This window comes from Neopsephotus bourkii, unplaced genomic scaffold, assembly GCF_033783945.1.
Source record: "Neopsephotus bourkii isolate Nb327-2 ecotype Australia unplaced genomic scaffold, CSIRO-AGI_Nbou_v1 NB_196, whole genome shotgun sequence".
Lineage (NCBI taxonomy): Eukaryota > Metazoa > Chordata > Aves > Psittaciformes > Psittacidae > Neopsephotus > Neopsephotus bourkii.
Genome location: NW_026900709.1, coordinates 16,976,801 through 16,991,208, shown reverse-complemented (window position 1 = coordinate 16,991,208; position 14,408 = coordinate 16,976,801). Strand labels below are relative to the sequence as shown.

The 14,408-nt window shown below is 42.5% G+C and overlaps 2 protein-coding genes across 4 annotated transcripts in view; one reads left to right on the top strand and one right to left on the bottom strand.

Annotated features, from left to right (window-relative positions):
• The window catches only part of SYNPO2L (synaptopodin 2 like), a 38,723-nt gene extending 34,048 nt beyond the window's left edge, over nucleotides 1-4,675 (top strand). For both annotated transcript variants that reach the window (XM_061344188.1, XM_061344189.1), the window contains one exon: nucleotides 102-4,675. In XM_061344188.1, coding sequence (XP_061200172.1) covers nucleotides 102-2,437 — 2,336 coding nt within the window. In that variant the 3' untranslated portion in view covers nucleotides 2,438-4,675. The remainder of the gene's footprint in view (nucleotides 1-101) is intronic.
• Nucleotides 4,676-8,754: 4,079 nt separating this feature from the next.
• ITGB6 (integrin subunit beta 6) overlaps nucleotides 8,755-14,408 on the bottom strand; it is a 98,374-nt gene continuing 92,720 nt past the window's right edge. Inside the window, exon 23 of one of the 2 annotated variants that reach the window (XM_061344181.1) lies at nucleotides 8,755-9,074. In XM_061344181.1, coding sequence (XP_061200165.1) covers nucleotides 8,894-9,074 — 181 coding nt within the window. In that variant the 3' untranslated portion in view covers nucleotides 8,755-8,893. The remainder of the gene's footprint in view (nucleotides 9,075-14,408) is intronic. The other variant, XM_061344183.1, reaches the window with a different exon arrangement.

The window sequence follows — 14,408 nt, the reverse complement described above, 5'->3', positions numbered from 1 at the left end:
GGGTGACAGTGTGCTTCCTCCTATGTGCACTAGAATAGCCACATCACTGTTCATGCAGCCTTTTGCTGAGCTCTGAGCTTTCCTCTTTTTTTGTCTTGCAGAGCTCCACCGCCACGAGAGCATCCAAGAGAAGAACGTGAAAGAAGCCAAAACCAAGTGCAGAACCATTGCATCCCTGCTGACAGATGCACCCAACCCCCACTCCAAGGGGGTGTTAATGTTCAAGAAGCGCAGGCAGAGAGCTAAGAAATATACATTGGTAAGCTTTGGGAGTGTTGACGAAGACCGCTCCTACGAGGAGGAGGACGGAGTTTTTCCCACAAGTGAGTCTGAATTTGATGAGGAAGGTTTCTCTGATGCCCGAAGCCTAACTAATCACTCAGACTGGGACAATACTTACTTGGACATTGAAAAGTCCAAGTCTGACTCTGAACAGAAGGAAGAGAAGCAAAAGGGTTTGAGTGAGGCCTCAGGTAAAGGAGCTCGATTATTTGAGCAGCAGAGGGAACGGGCTGGGAAGTACACAGTTGAGAAAGTCCCTGCACAGATCAGCCCCCAGCTTACCCCAGCTGCCCAGCCGCAGCAGGGCACGGTGAACGGAAATATGCCTGTGCCACAGAAGACAGACAGTGTGCCCATCAGCATCCACCTGGAAGGTGTGGAAGTGCCCAGCAAGCAGCCAGCCACCCTCCCAACCCAGATCCTGGCTCCCCCTAGCCCCACTTTCTTCCCACCTCCCCCAAGCACCCCTGACCCCTTCTCTGCAAGCTCAAGCATGTTCAACAGGTCTGCGCGGCCCTTTACTCCTGGCTTTTCTGGTCAACGGCCTGCAACATCCTCTGTCATCTTCAGACCATCTGCACCCAAAAAACCCAGTGAAAGTCTGAGTGGGCAAAGCACAGTGGTTCCCCCCTTCTCACCTGTGTCTCCAGGAGCGCCTGCCAATGCACCAGTGCCAGCACAGCGTGGTCCGGTCAGTTCCTCCACATCTCTGTATATTCCTGCACCAGGAAGGCCAACACCAGCAATGGAGTCACAACCAAGGGCTGGAGGAAGTGCTCCAGAAACTAAGCCTTCTACCAACACTGCCCGGACATCCAGCACCTCTATCTTTCTGTCAACTCCCTCAAAGCCAGGAGGGGAGGTGGCCTCTACAGCATCCCAGCCACGAGTCCCTGGAACAGCCTCTTCTTCTTTGTATATTAGTCCAGCACCATCACAGCACACAATAAGCAGTTCCCCCACACCAAATCAGCCTTCTCCTGCCATCTCACCTGCAACGCCACGACCTCCTTCCGAGCCCTTAACCTCTAGAGAGCAGAGGATTTCTGTGCCGGCTCCCCGCACAGGCATCCTGCAGGAGGCTCGCCGGCGCGGCAACAGAAAACCCATGTTCAGTAAGATTGAGGAGAAGAAGAAGAATTCACCCAACCCTGAACTCCTGTCTCTGGTGCAGAACCTGGATGAGAAGCTGAAAAGTGACCACCCTGGCGCAGGCTTCGAGTCTGGGCCTGAGGAGGACTTCCTCAGCCTGGGTGCTGAGGCATGCAACTTCATGCAGTCCTCTGGCCGCAAGTTCAAGACCCCACCTCCAGTGGCTCCTAAGCCTCAGCAGCAAGATGCTGGGCTGGTAAATGGGGCCCAGGACATGCCTCAGCTTAAAGGCAAGGGCGCAGAGCTCTTTGCCAAACGCCAGAGCCGCATGGACAAGTATGTGGTAGAGACAGCACCAAAGCCAGAGTCCAAGCCCAGGACCCCCTCTCCTTCCCCTTCACTGCCCTCATCCTGGAAATATTCACCGAACATCCGGGCTCCACCTCCAATAGCTTACAACCCAATGCATTCCCCTTTCTATCCCCTGGCAGCCAGCAAATCTCAGGCTAGCAAAGCAGAGAGCAAAGTGAAAAAGGCACCTGGCCAGAAATCAGGGATCAAGGTCATTGATATAATGCGCCACCAGCCCTATCAATTAAAGTCAGCCATGTTCTGCTTTGGGGATCCCCCAGGCCCCAGCTTTCAGGAGTCTCCTGGTCAGCCAGCCCCACAGGCTAGCTCCTCCTTCACAGCAGTCAAGCAGATACCTGTGAAAACAGCCAAGACCCAGGAGATTCGTCGCTTCTCCACCCCAGCTCCCATGCCAGCCTCAAGCAGCATGGCACCCACTGTGCTTATGCCCCGCTCAGCCACCACGTTGGATGAGCCAGTATGGAGAACAGAAATGGCCTCTTCTGCTCCCACTACACCAGCACCCTTCCAGGTAGAGCTTAGCCAGTCCCCTAAGCCATACCAGAGCTCCCCAGAGCCTGGTATGGCAGCCCAGGGGCCTTCCCCAAACCTGGCCTCAGCCTCTCGGTTTCAGGTGGCCAGGCCCAAATTCTCAGCCGCGAGAACAGGGATGCAGGCCAATGTGTGGAGGCCAAGCTTTGGTCACCACTGAGGCAGGCACCCCTCCTGTCCCATTCGTGGCCCCACAGAGATAGTGCTCGTTTTGTCTTTCGTGTCAGCAAAGTGCATTGGGATGAGTGACACAAAATGAAGAAAAGATTAAAAAAAAAAATTGCTCCACTTCTGCAGCACCCTCTCCCCCAGCCTCCCCTTGGTCTCAGATGGGCAGCTTCATGGCAAGGCTTACTGACTGTGGCTGCAGCAGGAGGAAGAATGCAGAGAGAGGGCACATTTGGGGTACACAGAGACTGGGAACTTGCACACAGCAGCAAACCCCACCTCTGGAGGGGGTGAATAGCAAGGGTTGTGAATATATAGGCAGTAGTTGTTTTCCTTTCCCTAGGGCTTTGGAGTCACTCCTGAATGGAGGGAGACTGGGGGGCAAGAGCTTTCCAGGAAGAAGGGGCCAGAGGTGGATTACGGTATGCAAGTCCTAGCTTCCCCATTGGACTGCATTTCTCTGAGCCAGTCATCTGTACACATGTACCAGTGCATGCACACACACATGCACACAGCAGTACTCAGCAATGAGTGAAAGTAGAAGTGGGACTTTGCCTTGGATACTTCTCCCAGCCTCCCATCTGGAGGGGTGTGGGAAAGGAGGTGAGGGAGCAGAGTGAGCGGCAGTTTGTGCACATGCACGCATGGACAGTGTGCCCTGCGCAGGAGAGTGGCCATGTGTGCCTGTTCCTCCAGTCACCAGGGCTGGGGTAAAAGGCAGAGTCATCTTGGCTGGTGCTAAACATGGCTATCAGGTTTGGGAGCAGTTTGCCAAAGAGGGGTGTTGAATGGACTTAGAGGGGCTGTCACAAGCTGGAGGAACTGCAGAAGTAAGTATAAAACTTTGAGGACACAAAGTCAAAGCTAAACTCAGGCAATGACTGGTTGGGGCAAAGAAGGCCCCGCAGCATTAGTCTCTCTGGAACAGGATATGGATGCTGTAAGTACAAAGGAGGACTGCGTAGGAGAAAATACAGTTAGCTTTAAAAGAAGTCAGGATTGAATATGCATTTGCACATGATTTTGGGGATTTTTTTTTAGTTTAGGACAGAAGTGTGGCGAGATTAGAAATGGGTCACAACATAAAACTTGCTGAAAACTCTGTGATGAGCTGGAAAATGGAGCCCCTTTACAGATGCTCTCAGAGTGAAAGTGGAGGAAGGGAAATAGAAAGTTACAAGTAGAATTTTGTACTAAATTATTTAAGTATCCTTGGGGCCTATCTGGAAAGAACTGAAGTCCTCTGAGATTCCAGAGTGAATCTGCATTCGCATACACATACAGAGCTCAGTTTGCTGGCAATGCTGGGAAAACAGGTCTGGTTATTCTTTGAATGGCCCAAGCTAGCCTCAAACTTAATCCCTGTGTTAAAGGCATACAGGGAGAAAGCATTTCTTTTCCCAAGGAAGAATTCAGGATATTAATAGGGACTGTGTATGTGTGTGTGCATGTCATCTATGCTCTGGTTTGCACACACCCTGTCATTTGCTTTCTGCCTGTGCTCCACCTTTTGCAGCAGCCACTTTTACAGTGTGATCCCACAAGTACACTAAGAAATCATTACTCCTGAAGCCCTGGCTCCCAAACACAGCAGATATCCCAGCTGCAGGGATGGCGCTTGCCAACTCTTTCTGGGTAGGGATTGCCCAGCCTTTTGCTAGACCATCAGGAATGAATACTGAGGCAGGATGAGGGATTCATAGCCCTGCTTGAGACATGTCTCCATGTCATTAGACTTGCTCCTGTCCTTCAAGGAGAAGCCATTTTCTGGCTGGACTCAGCACAAACTTTGGATGTACAAAACTGAAAGTTCTGGGGACAAAAAATCAGTGCAGCCGGGGCTGATTCCAAGTCTGTAAGCAGTGCAGCTCGTGTGGTTTCACACAAAGTCCAAACCAACCTTCTTTCATGCAGCTGGAGCTCATGGTGTGTTCTTCCTGTGAAAGCTGGAGGCTCTCCTTTTTCTTGGAGGGTCTGAAGTGTTTCTCTGTGAGCACCTGGAGATTTTGCACATGTTCTCCCATGAAGAAAAAGAGGGCTGGAGAACCCAGCTGGCTGCTCTAGTCCCAGACAAGCCTGGAAGGGAGAGAATGAGAGGAAAGGAAAAGTAATACATAATCCTGCTTTTGAATCCTTCACACTGTGGCTGGGCTTGTTCTGCAGGCCTGTGTTTGCAGTGCACATTCCTGGGTGGCTTGAAACATAGCATGCTGGGGAGGGAGGAGGACATCACTTATTGGCTCTCCTCATCAGAGAGGATGGAGAGAAAACCTTTGGGAATGCCTTGAGTTAATGAACAAAGGGTGGCTGATCCAGAAGAAGCGCTACACCTGGTTGTATGACATAGGAACAGCCAACATGAACTGCTGATGGTATGTGTTCCTGGAAAGCAAGTCACCGCGGAGTTAGTTCAGATCATCAGAAGCTACTTAGCTCTGGTGAAAGTGAGCAGCCATGCTACAAAATTGAACTTGGACAATTGCTTTCTCACTCATTCTGTGCTGCATTGCGTAGCCATCATTTAGAGAAAAAAATTCCTGTGTGCTGTAGCAAGCTGAATCTCTGTGATTCTTCACAAATGTGTAAAGAAGGGTCTTCTGTTTTCTAGAAGAGCTGTGGGAAGGAAAAGCTTCATCTCTAGTCTCCTCATGGAGTGTTGTCTCTAACTGGCTAGCAGTTTTAGCCGCTAGCCTTAGACAGACAAGCTAGCCCAGGTTGAAAGAATTACTAAACTCAGGTGTGGATAGGGGTTGTGTGGACCAGAGAAAGGGTGCTCAACAGGTTTCTGCAGTGAAGAAATAACCTCAGAAAGTCTGAATCTTACTCCAGTTTCCCTTTTCCTCAGGCCCCTAAAAGTAACTGCTCTCAGAGCCTGAGTGGCTCAGGAAAGTCATTATGTACTGGAAATAAAAGAGAGGTCTGGCCTTATCATGTAAGGAGATTGCATGGGATTAGTAGTTCAGTGGTCCCACTCCAGGTTTCTAGGAGACACTGATGCAAGCCAAGGAGTGATGGCCAAACACTGTTGAATGTTTAATGTCAGGACCTAAGTGAGTGGAATAACAGCATTTGGCCCATCATTTCTGATAAAGTAATGGGCAGTAGAGATGAAAAATATTAGGTCTGTTTGGACAATGAATATTAAACATCAGAGCAAGGAAAAGAACAAGGAGACTGGGGATCCTGCATTTCATGTCTAACATGCTTGGTTTAAAGCTATGTTTAGAAGCAAAGCCAAAGTAGTTCGGTGGATCTCAGCCCCTCCTGATCTTTTCTGAATCCTATGCTGGCACAAGAGTTGATCTGCAGAAGCAGAGGGTATTGCAGATGAGGCCTACAGTGCTTGTGGCATATCCCAAATAAGGTCTGTGGCTGCAATTAGCATGACATGAGAAATGATACTGAGATACATTTGCTAAGCTATAAGGAAGAAACCTGCACTACTGCTGACTTCAAGCAGCTCTGCTAGTCGATCCTCATGAGAATACTGTGGCTAGCCTGTAAGAAAGGTCACAGGTAAGGTTACAAGGAATATTTTGAACCATATAAGCTTGTCTTGAGTATCTCCAAATTTCTAATTCCTCAGTTGTTGAACAAAAGTGGTATTAAAAAAGGAAAGACATAGCTCTGAATGCAGGCATGAACCTAAGAGTCATAGAACAAATAAAGCACGTGAGCACAGCTCTAAGGCTTTCCAATGTGCGTGCATGTCTATATATGTAAATATACACATGTATATACACACATGTGTTCACTCTGCATATGTCCCAGCCTAAACACAACGTGCTTTGCAGGAAAGCACGTATCTGCAGAACTTCATAATCCTACCAAATTCCTTTCACAGTTGCACAGCCCTTTTGCACAGGCTGCTATTTTCATAGTTGTGTACTGTTAATCCTATTCTAACAATTACTTGGACTATGTGGACATGAAAACCAAACAGTTTTCCTGGCCAACATTTGATCACAAGGCTTATTTATGTGAACTTATGCTCAGATATGACTTGAACGGTTTCTGAAATATACAGTATGCAGATAGTTACAGGTGTTCTGTCAGACCACTGCCATGTCCCTCCAGAAAGCAGGTTTCTCTTATTAAATCCAATCCAGAACTGTCTTTCTTCTGTCCTATGATGGAAACAAAGAAAAATGTCATTTCTTATGCACTTTTTCCTTAACTGTATCAGAAAATACTTTTTAAATGGTGCAAACACCCGTAGTCATTTCTTCTTGAATTCAATGGATCATTCTGCAATATATTAACATTTTAGTACCCTTGAAGTAAACTCTGTTTTTCCTACTGAAATGTTGAATCATATTTTAAAAGATGAAAACATTTAAACCAGGATTAAAATTGCCAAACCTCCATTTCAATGGGGAATGTTAGCTCACAAGAACATCACCTTGACATTTACAGTTGCTCAACAGCTACTGTAAAGATCATCTTCAAAAAGAATCACACTGCAGTATTGCTAATATGCACCCATTTCCAAGTTCATGCTAGACTAGAGACTTCTTCAGCCACTGGTAAAGAGGATGGAAGAATCAAAGTTGCGGATTATTTTTACATATTACTATTATCAAGATATATCTTATTGGTGTTAAAAAATAGATTTACCTATCAAAAAATTGTATATAATAAATTGTTTAAGAATACATCTTCATAATATTGCTAAAACTAGCAAGACGTGCTCCAAAATCTTGGCATAATGCTTCTGCTTCATCCCATGTTCTTCTCATCAGAACTTTTTCATTGTGAAGTATCTGCAATAAAATAAACACTGTCATAAATGCTGTTGGTTTTGGAGAGCAGTTGTTTCAGAAACCCATAAAAATCAATTATTATTCACAGGTTTTCCTACACCAAAGCCATATGAATTCCAAATATAGTTCTGACTCTTAGGACTTCCATTCACTTTCAAAAGCAGGATGGATGGTAACAACTAATTTTTGTTTGCTGGCTGAAAGAAATAACGCCTTACCAAAAACGTTTTAGGAACAGGCTATCCCTAAGCTGGTATGTAGCATCAGAAAAATCCAAAGCAAGTTTGTTGCATACCTTGTAGCAGCTGAGCAGATGAGCCTCCGACTCCCATCCGAAATAGCAGGAACTCAAATGCTTTTGAAAAGTAAGTTCAGGTTCTTCATAAAAGTTGATCTTTTGCTTGCACAGTGACATTGCTTTGAAGTTCTCACAGCTTTTCACCTCCCAGTAACCAATGGGCTCCTGCCCTCGTATAACCACACATCCTCCTGAATGGCCTAGAGATAGGGATAAGTGTTGAGTCTCAGAATAAGGCATTTGAGTTTTGTGAATTTTTGGTGAAGCAACTGTTTTATTGACATTGGGTTCTGGATAAATCCTCCATGAACTTACAAAAGTAGCAAATGGTTTCAGCAGCAGCAAGTTTGTAAGATAGTCTTGGCTGATGAGTTTGTAAATGAACAATGATGAAGGGTTCTGCTCACAAAATATAGGAGATGAAATGTAATTTTAAATAGTACTTTTGCAAACTGCTACAGTAAAACAATAAATTATGAGTCCAAAAATGAGAATCAATTAGTGAAATGGAGTGTTTTCATTATTATTTTCTATGTCTCTATTCTCAGGTACTGCTAAGAGGTTTATGTTTCAAAGGTTGAACAACTACTTTTTCATTTTTTTATTCTTGGTACATTTTCTTGGATTACTATAAAAGAACAAAATCAAACAAGCTGCCCTGGTTTTGGCTGGGATAAAGTTAATTTTCTTTGCAATATCTGGTACAGTGCTGAGTCTTGGATTTAATGAGAGAATATTGCAGGTAACACAACAGTTGTTGCTAAGTAGGGCTTACTCTAAATCAAGTTTTTCACGCAAAAAGCAAACCAACTATCAGCAAGCTAAAGGAGAAGAAGAAGATTCTTCCACACAGTGCTCTTATTGACAGAAATGTATCAAAGGCAATCTCTGCCCTTTTTTTGCACATGAAATGCAAATTGAAAACTGACTCTTCCTGAATAAAATTCGTGACCTCTCTGGGACCTTTTGCCAGTCTCAGGAAGCCCTGATGGCCTCCTTGAAAAGGCCACAAAGGAAAGTATGAAAAACATCTCACAGAAAAAGAAAAATGTCAGGGCTTAGCTGTGTCTGCAAGGACAGCGTGGTTGTTAATTTTCCCCCAGCCACAACAAAGGGTGGGGAGAGTGACAGCCAGCAGCCTGCCACAGCCTGGAAGCCCACAGTGGCAACACCCAGGGGGAAAGTGGAGAAGAAGCTCCAGCCTCTCCAGAACTCATCTAATTCAATACACGGTAGGAAGTTAGACTCAACAGAAAATGTAAGCCATCTCTCTGCTCTCCTGAGCAGACAGGGAGGAAAGGACCGGGACTCTTCAGCCACTGCTAAGCCACTGGTGACAGGAGAAAGAGCCCACTGCCCACCTCCCAGCCATTTCTTTTATTATTGGCTATTGCTCATGTGGTTGGTACTTGTTCCAGTTTGTGTAGCTCACAGAGTGATTCCTTCCTGCTGTACTCAGCCAAAAGGATTCTCCTGTGTTGTTAAGGTCTTGCAAGCCTGTCCAAAAATAAGTTCTCTCAGATTTTGCTATGCTCTGGATCATGCTGTTGATAAAAGCTTGCTCAAACCTTAATAAAGCAATCAAGACAAAAAGTTTGTTAGAAGAAAGTAGAACAATTGGTATTTCAGTGAATAGCTCTCATGAAATGAAATAAATAATGTGAGAAAGGAAAAAATGTAAGAGGTACTTAATTTTCTTTGTAGAATGCTGTGGAAACTTTAGGCACAAGTCTGCAGCATAAATCACTATTTTTACTGGTACTTTTTCCAGCGTTGGGCACATAAAAGGGATGGTAGATTGAGATATAAGATCACTGCTTGAACTACAAGATGTAAAGAAATAATATATTAATGATGCACAAATAAAAAGAAGAAACTCCCTGTATGAAGGAGAAAAGATAGCAGTCTGAAAAAGCTACAGAAGAAAGAAAAGGAAAAGCTCTGCACAGAAGAAAATCACAAAGAAAGCAGAGAAAAGCATCTGGACATCTGCAGAGGAGAAAGCCTTTGCTGAAGCTTGAATACAAGTAAACAGGAACAAAGTAAGGGAGGACAGACCTCAGCTGCTTTCAAAAATGTACTGTCTCCCCCCTAGTTACTAAGAACTTGTATAAAATGCATATGTAGAAACATTTATAAAACATTAATTTAAATTAAAATATATAAATTTTGGTTATAAAAGTCAAATCTATTTTAATTTTTCAGTACAGTTTCCAAGTACACTAATAGCTCAATGTTTCATTAAAGACTTGCTCTGTCTGGTTATCAGCAGTTCCTATGCATAAGAAAGAAATCCAGTGACTACATGGTTAAACACTGGAATACGTTCAAAACTTCCGTTTTGTCTGTAACAAACAGAAAAACCTGTTTGAATTCCCATGGAGGAAAAAAAAAATTAAAATTAAAATCTTAGTAGATTATGCTAATAATTATAGTTAGAAGTAACTATCAAACTATCAGTAACACCTTAGGAAAATATATAAAAGGAAAAATTTATAAGGATTATTTTCAGCCAGTGTATTTGTATATATATTTCTCTCAGTTTAGGTTCATATCTTCTTATATTTGCTATTTTTTTACTAACTGCAAAATTATGTTAAGAATTCTATTCATTGAATTAAAACCATATTCTGTAATTTTAATTAAATACATGAATGGGAGAGAGCAATTGCTCTCCGTAGCAATACAGTGACAGCTAAACTTGACTCATGTATCTCTGTGGAGCCTGTAGACTTATGCCTATGCGAATCTAATGGGGTATGAAACTTGTCTATGCAGATCTTAGCACAGCACAGTCCCAGAATTTCTTATTGACATCCATGAATATAGTGGGAATTGATTTTGCCTCCACATGTGCTTAACTAATTGCAGAAAATCCACCTTGCATAAGGAGAGGTATAATTCACTATTTATTCTCTAAGCAGAGCATTATTACAGCATCATACTTGAAGGCATACAGCTCAGGGATGCATAGCAACTACAGTTAATAAAAGATGCAATCATTCCCATGGGTTGCAAATTAAAGCATGTAGACCTGGTAACTCCAGAAAAATTTATACTCGACCCAAAATAAATTGGCTCTCTAAAAAGGAGAGATGCCCTGACATTTAAAATACCTCAAACAGAAAAAGATTTCTGGGGAAGGGCACAATCGTGTTATAAATAACAGCGTATAAATGATTGCTTGACTGACAAGGCCATTTTCCAAAATACAGGAAGACAGAAACAGAGTATTAATTTGATAATTACAGCTTTCAATAGATCAGAAAAGTGACAAGGCTGAAACATAATGTTTCGAGTAGTTTGTGTCTTGCTGCTAAATGCTTTCACTTGGTAAACAACTACAAAATAGAACCATGGAACTAAGGGTGCCATCATGCATCATAGGGTACCAAATTGGAAACAAAGTAGTGATGGACGTGTCCATTTCTGAAAGAAGTAATTGCCAATGATTCATATCTCAAGAAGTTGTGCAAATCATAGTCATGCTATGATTTCCAAAGAACACGAAGCATGTTTTTTTCCCTAGGATAAAGTCCAATGCAACCTGGACTCTCTCACAGCTGTCCCTGTAACTTGTTGAAGTCCCTTCTAATGTGAATTGTACTTAGATCCATAATACAAGGATATCAGACCAGATCATACCAAGACACATTCTCTGGCAGTCCTAAAACATTTCTCATTACATGTTTTACAGCTGTGGCAAGGAAGAAGTGTTTAATATTTTAGTCAGTCAAGACTACTAATATATTGTTCTACACATATATATTATCAAACTCCTATTAATAAAAAATATCCCTTTTTGAATTTTTGTGACCACATCAATTCCATCCAGACTTCTGGTCTGGACACTTAGAACTTCAGAAGTATTTGGTTCTGAAATCGAGAAGCTTTTTCTGTTAGGGGTGGGAAAATCTCCTTGGCTATTTGAGACTCAAGAATGGGGGCAATTCTTCAGTGTTTTGCACAGCTGTTGTTTTGTTTTGCTTTTAGGAAATGAATGATAATTGTAGCCATAATCAATAAACTTCAGTCACCACTTCTGTTCACTGTTTGATAACTGTGGAAACAAAGAACAAACACTCCAGTATCTTACAACCCATAAGAAAAGAGCTCCAGTCTCTACCAAGAATAAACTAATGTCAAAATCAGTTTTCATTTAAAATGTTCCTAAAATATTCAGGAATTACTATTCTTCAGCAACACAAAGGGATACTGCTCAAGACAAGTAGGTGGACCCCTGTACCTACTAGAAGAAGCAGGTCATACTTTCCACTCCAGGAAATCTTGCAGCACTGTTTTGAGCAGATGCTAGTTACATCAATCCCACAAAATTGTTTTCAGGAACTCTACCAGACAACCAGGGCATAGCTTCAATCTGCCTAAAGCTAATGTGGTTCCAAAGGATCTTCCTTCCTTCCTCCCTCAAGAATAATCCTTTTCTTCCAGCAGATATCCTAACAACAAATAGGTCATGAAAAGGCTAGAGGTGTAGCAGGTCAAATCCCTGATTTCTCCTGCCTTGGAGTCTTTCCTTCCAGACAGCTTCTTATTGGGAGAAATTTCATAAAGAAAGCTTGCAGGCTGCTGGTTTCACAAAGCATTGTCTCATAAGCAGTAGTGCTGAAGAAAGGTGGCAACAGAATTGCTTAAAAGAATGTATATTCATGCTATGAACACTACAAACACCTTTCAGCAAAGGCTATCAGACCATCATGCGTTTCTAATTAAATCCTCTCATCAGGTGAAGAATGATGCACTGTCCCATGCATAAAACTAAGAGCTGGCACAATTGTTAGTGAAGTGTTGGCAGACAATGGCATGCTTACATGGTGGTGGTAATCCCACACCACAACACAGTTTTTGCCAAAACTTATTTTGCAAAAAATTAGCAGATACAACTGTAACATTTCAACTATGACTGTCCATGCTAGCCTAGCTTGTGAGGCTATTAGGTAAAGGGCTTAAGGTCAGCCTACACAGGGAAGTCTCTTCTTGCAATGTTGTTTCTTTAGTGGTTTTTTGTAGCACACAGGATCTCACCAATGCTTATTATTGAAATATCTGTTGCAATTTGTTACCCAAAATTATTCTCATGTCTGCTCAAAAGAAGAAACCAAAAAGAAGAAATCTTTCTTATTCAAGCTTATTTCTTACAATCAAGCTAAAAATCTGACTTCATTCTTGGTGACCTCTCCAATAAGAAGAATTTTTTATCATTTAGTGAAAGAAAATATCTATACCCAACAGGTAGGTGAAGAAGGTTACTATATTCACAGTGTCCCCTTCAAACTGCTCTCCTCTTGTTAAATAGCAGTTAACGGACCAGTTTTGAGTCTGAGTACCTGTTATTGGAGGTGGGGTGGACAATTCACAATCTGAGGCAAATAAATCAGTCACAGTGAGGAAGATGATTTCGGAGCAGTCTGACATATCAAGGAGATGAACTGATAAAGCCTCCCCTCTGTTATGGCATTGAAGACATCTTGCTCTCTCCACTAGCTCCCAGATGTTTCCTACCACTAGAGAGGCTTCTCTCTACAACTGACTGACAGGAGGTTATAGTGAGGTGGGGATCAGTCTCTTCTCCCAAGTAGCAAGGGATAGGACAAGAGATGATGGCCTCAACCTGCACCAGAGGAGGTTTAGACTGGATATTAGAAAAACTTCTTCACCAAAAGTGTAGTCAGGCATTGGAACAGGCTGCCCAGAGCAGTGGTGAAATCACTGTCTCTGGAAGTGTTCAAAAACTGTATAGATGAGGCCCTCAGCAATATGGTTTAGTGGTGCAATTGGCAGTCCTAAAGGAAAGGTTGGACTTGATGATCTTAAAGGTCTTTTCCAATCTAGTTAGTTCTATGATTCTACTATATTTCTGTTAAAATATTTTAAGGCAATAGAGACATAAATCAGGTCGACCTTATTAAAGATATGTTTTTAATTGGAAATCTGCCTGGATGGCAGCTCTTAAATGAACAATCTTCTTTCGAATTATTCATCTGTTGAAGGACCTGCCATATTTTAATTAAAATATTTATCAATTTACTTTCAATGCAGTCCAAGCTGAAACAAATCAGGACATGACACTTCCTGGTTAAAAGTTAACTTACGGGTCTATCATCACTCCATTGCCAGGTTCCCAGAGAATCTGGACTCCTCTTATCCATTCCAATCCATACCCATCTGTCATTTCTGTAAATAAACAAGAAAAAATCTTAAGCCAAGTATATGCTTCAGCTCATTTAATAGAAAGACCGACCTATGTCACAGCATTATTTAGGATCAAGCAGCAAACCCAAAGATTTACTACTACAAGCTGCAGCAGTTCAGAGAAAAAATGCACATTAATGGCTAGGACCTTTTCTGTGTTTTTCTTTAAGATTATCTATAGGTTGTTTTTCCCCGAGCACAAAGAAAACTAATGAAATTGGGCAATTCCTTTGTTTGCTGAATCATCACTTCATCGGTTGTCACTTGATATAATGATTTCTTTCCTACACTTTTCTTCCAGAATCACACACACAATGTTTATTTGGCTTGCTTCTTTCTCTTGTCCATCTTGGGTCATCTCTCTCTACACCATCAACTCAAATATACTCTCTCCCTTAAGCCACACAAAAACTTCTGCTTGTACAGAATAACTGGCTTTGTATTTCCTTCAAATTTGTCACTGATTTAAGCAAACCAAGCATGGGCATATATTTCAATTATGTACCTTCATAAAAGAAGCATAGACATAACTGAGCACATAACACCAGTGACTCCAATGTGTGCATAAAAGAATGGTAACAGATATTTTATCCCATTTTACAGAATCACAATCAGAAATGTATTTTTTTTCTAGATTTTGCTCCTTCATTTTTTCATAAGCAGGGGATGCTTACACTTCAGCTATGCTCCAA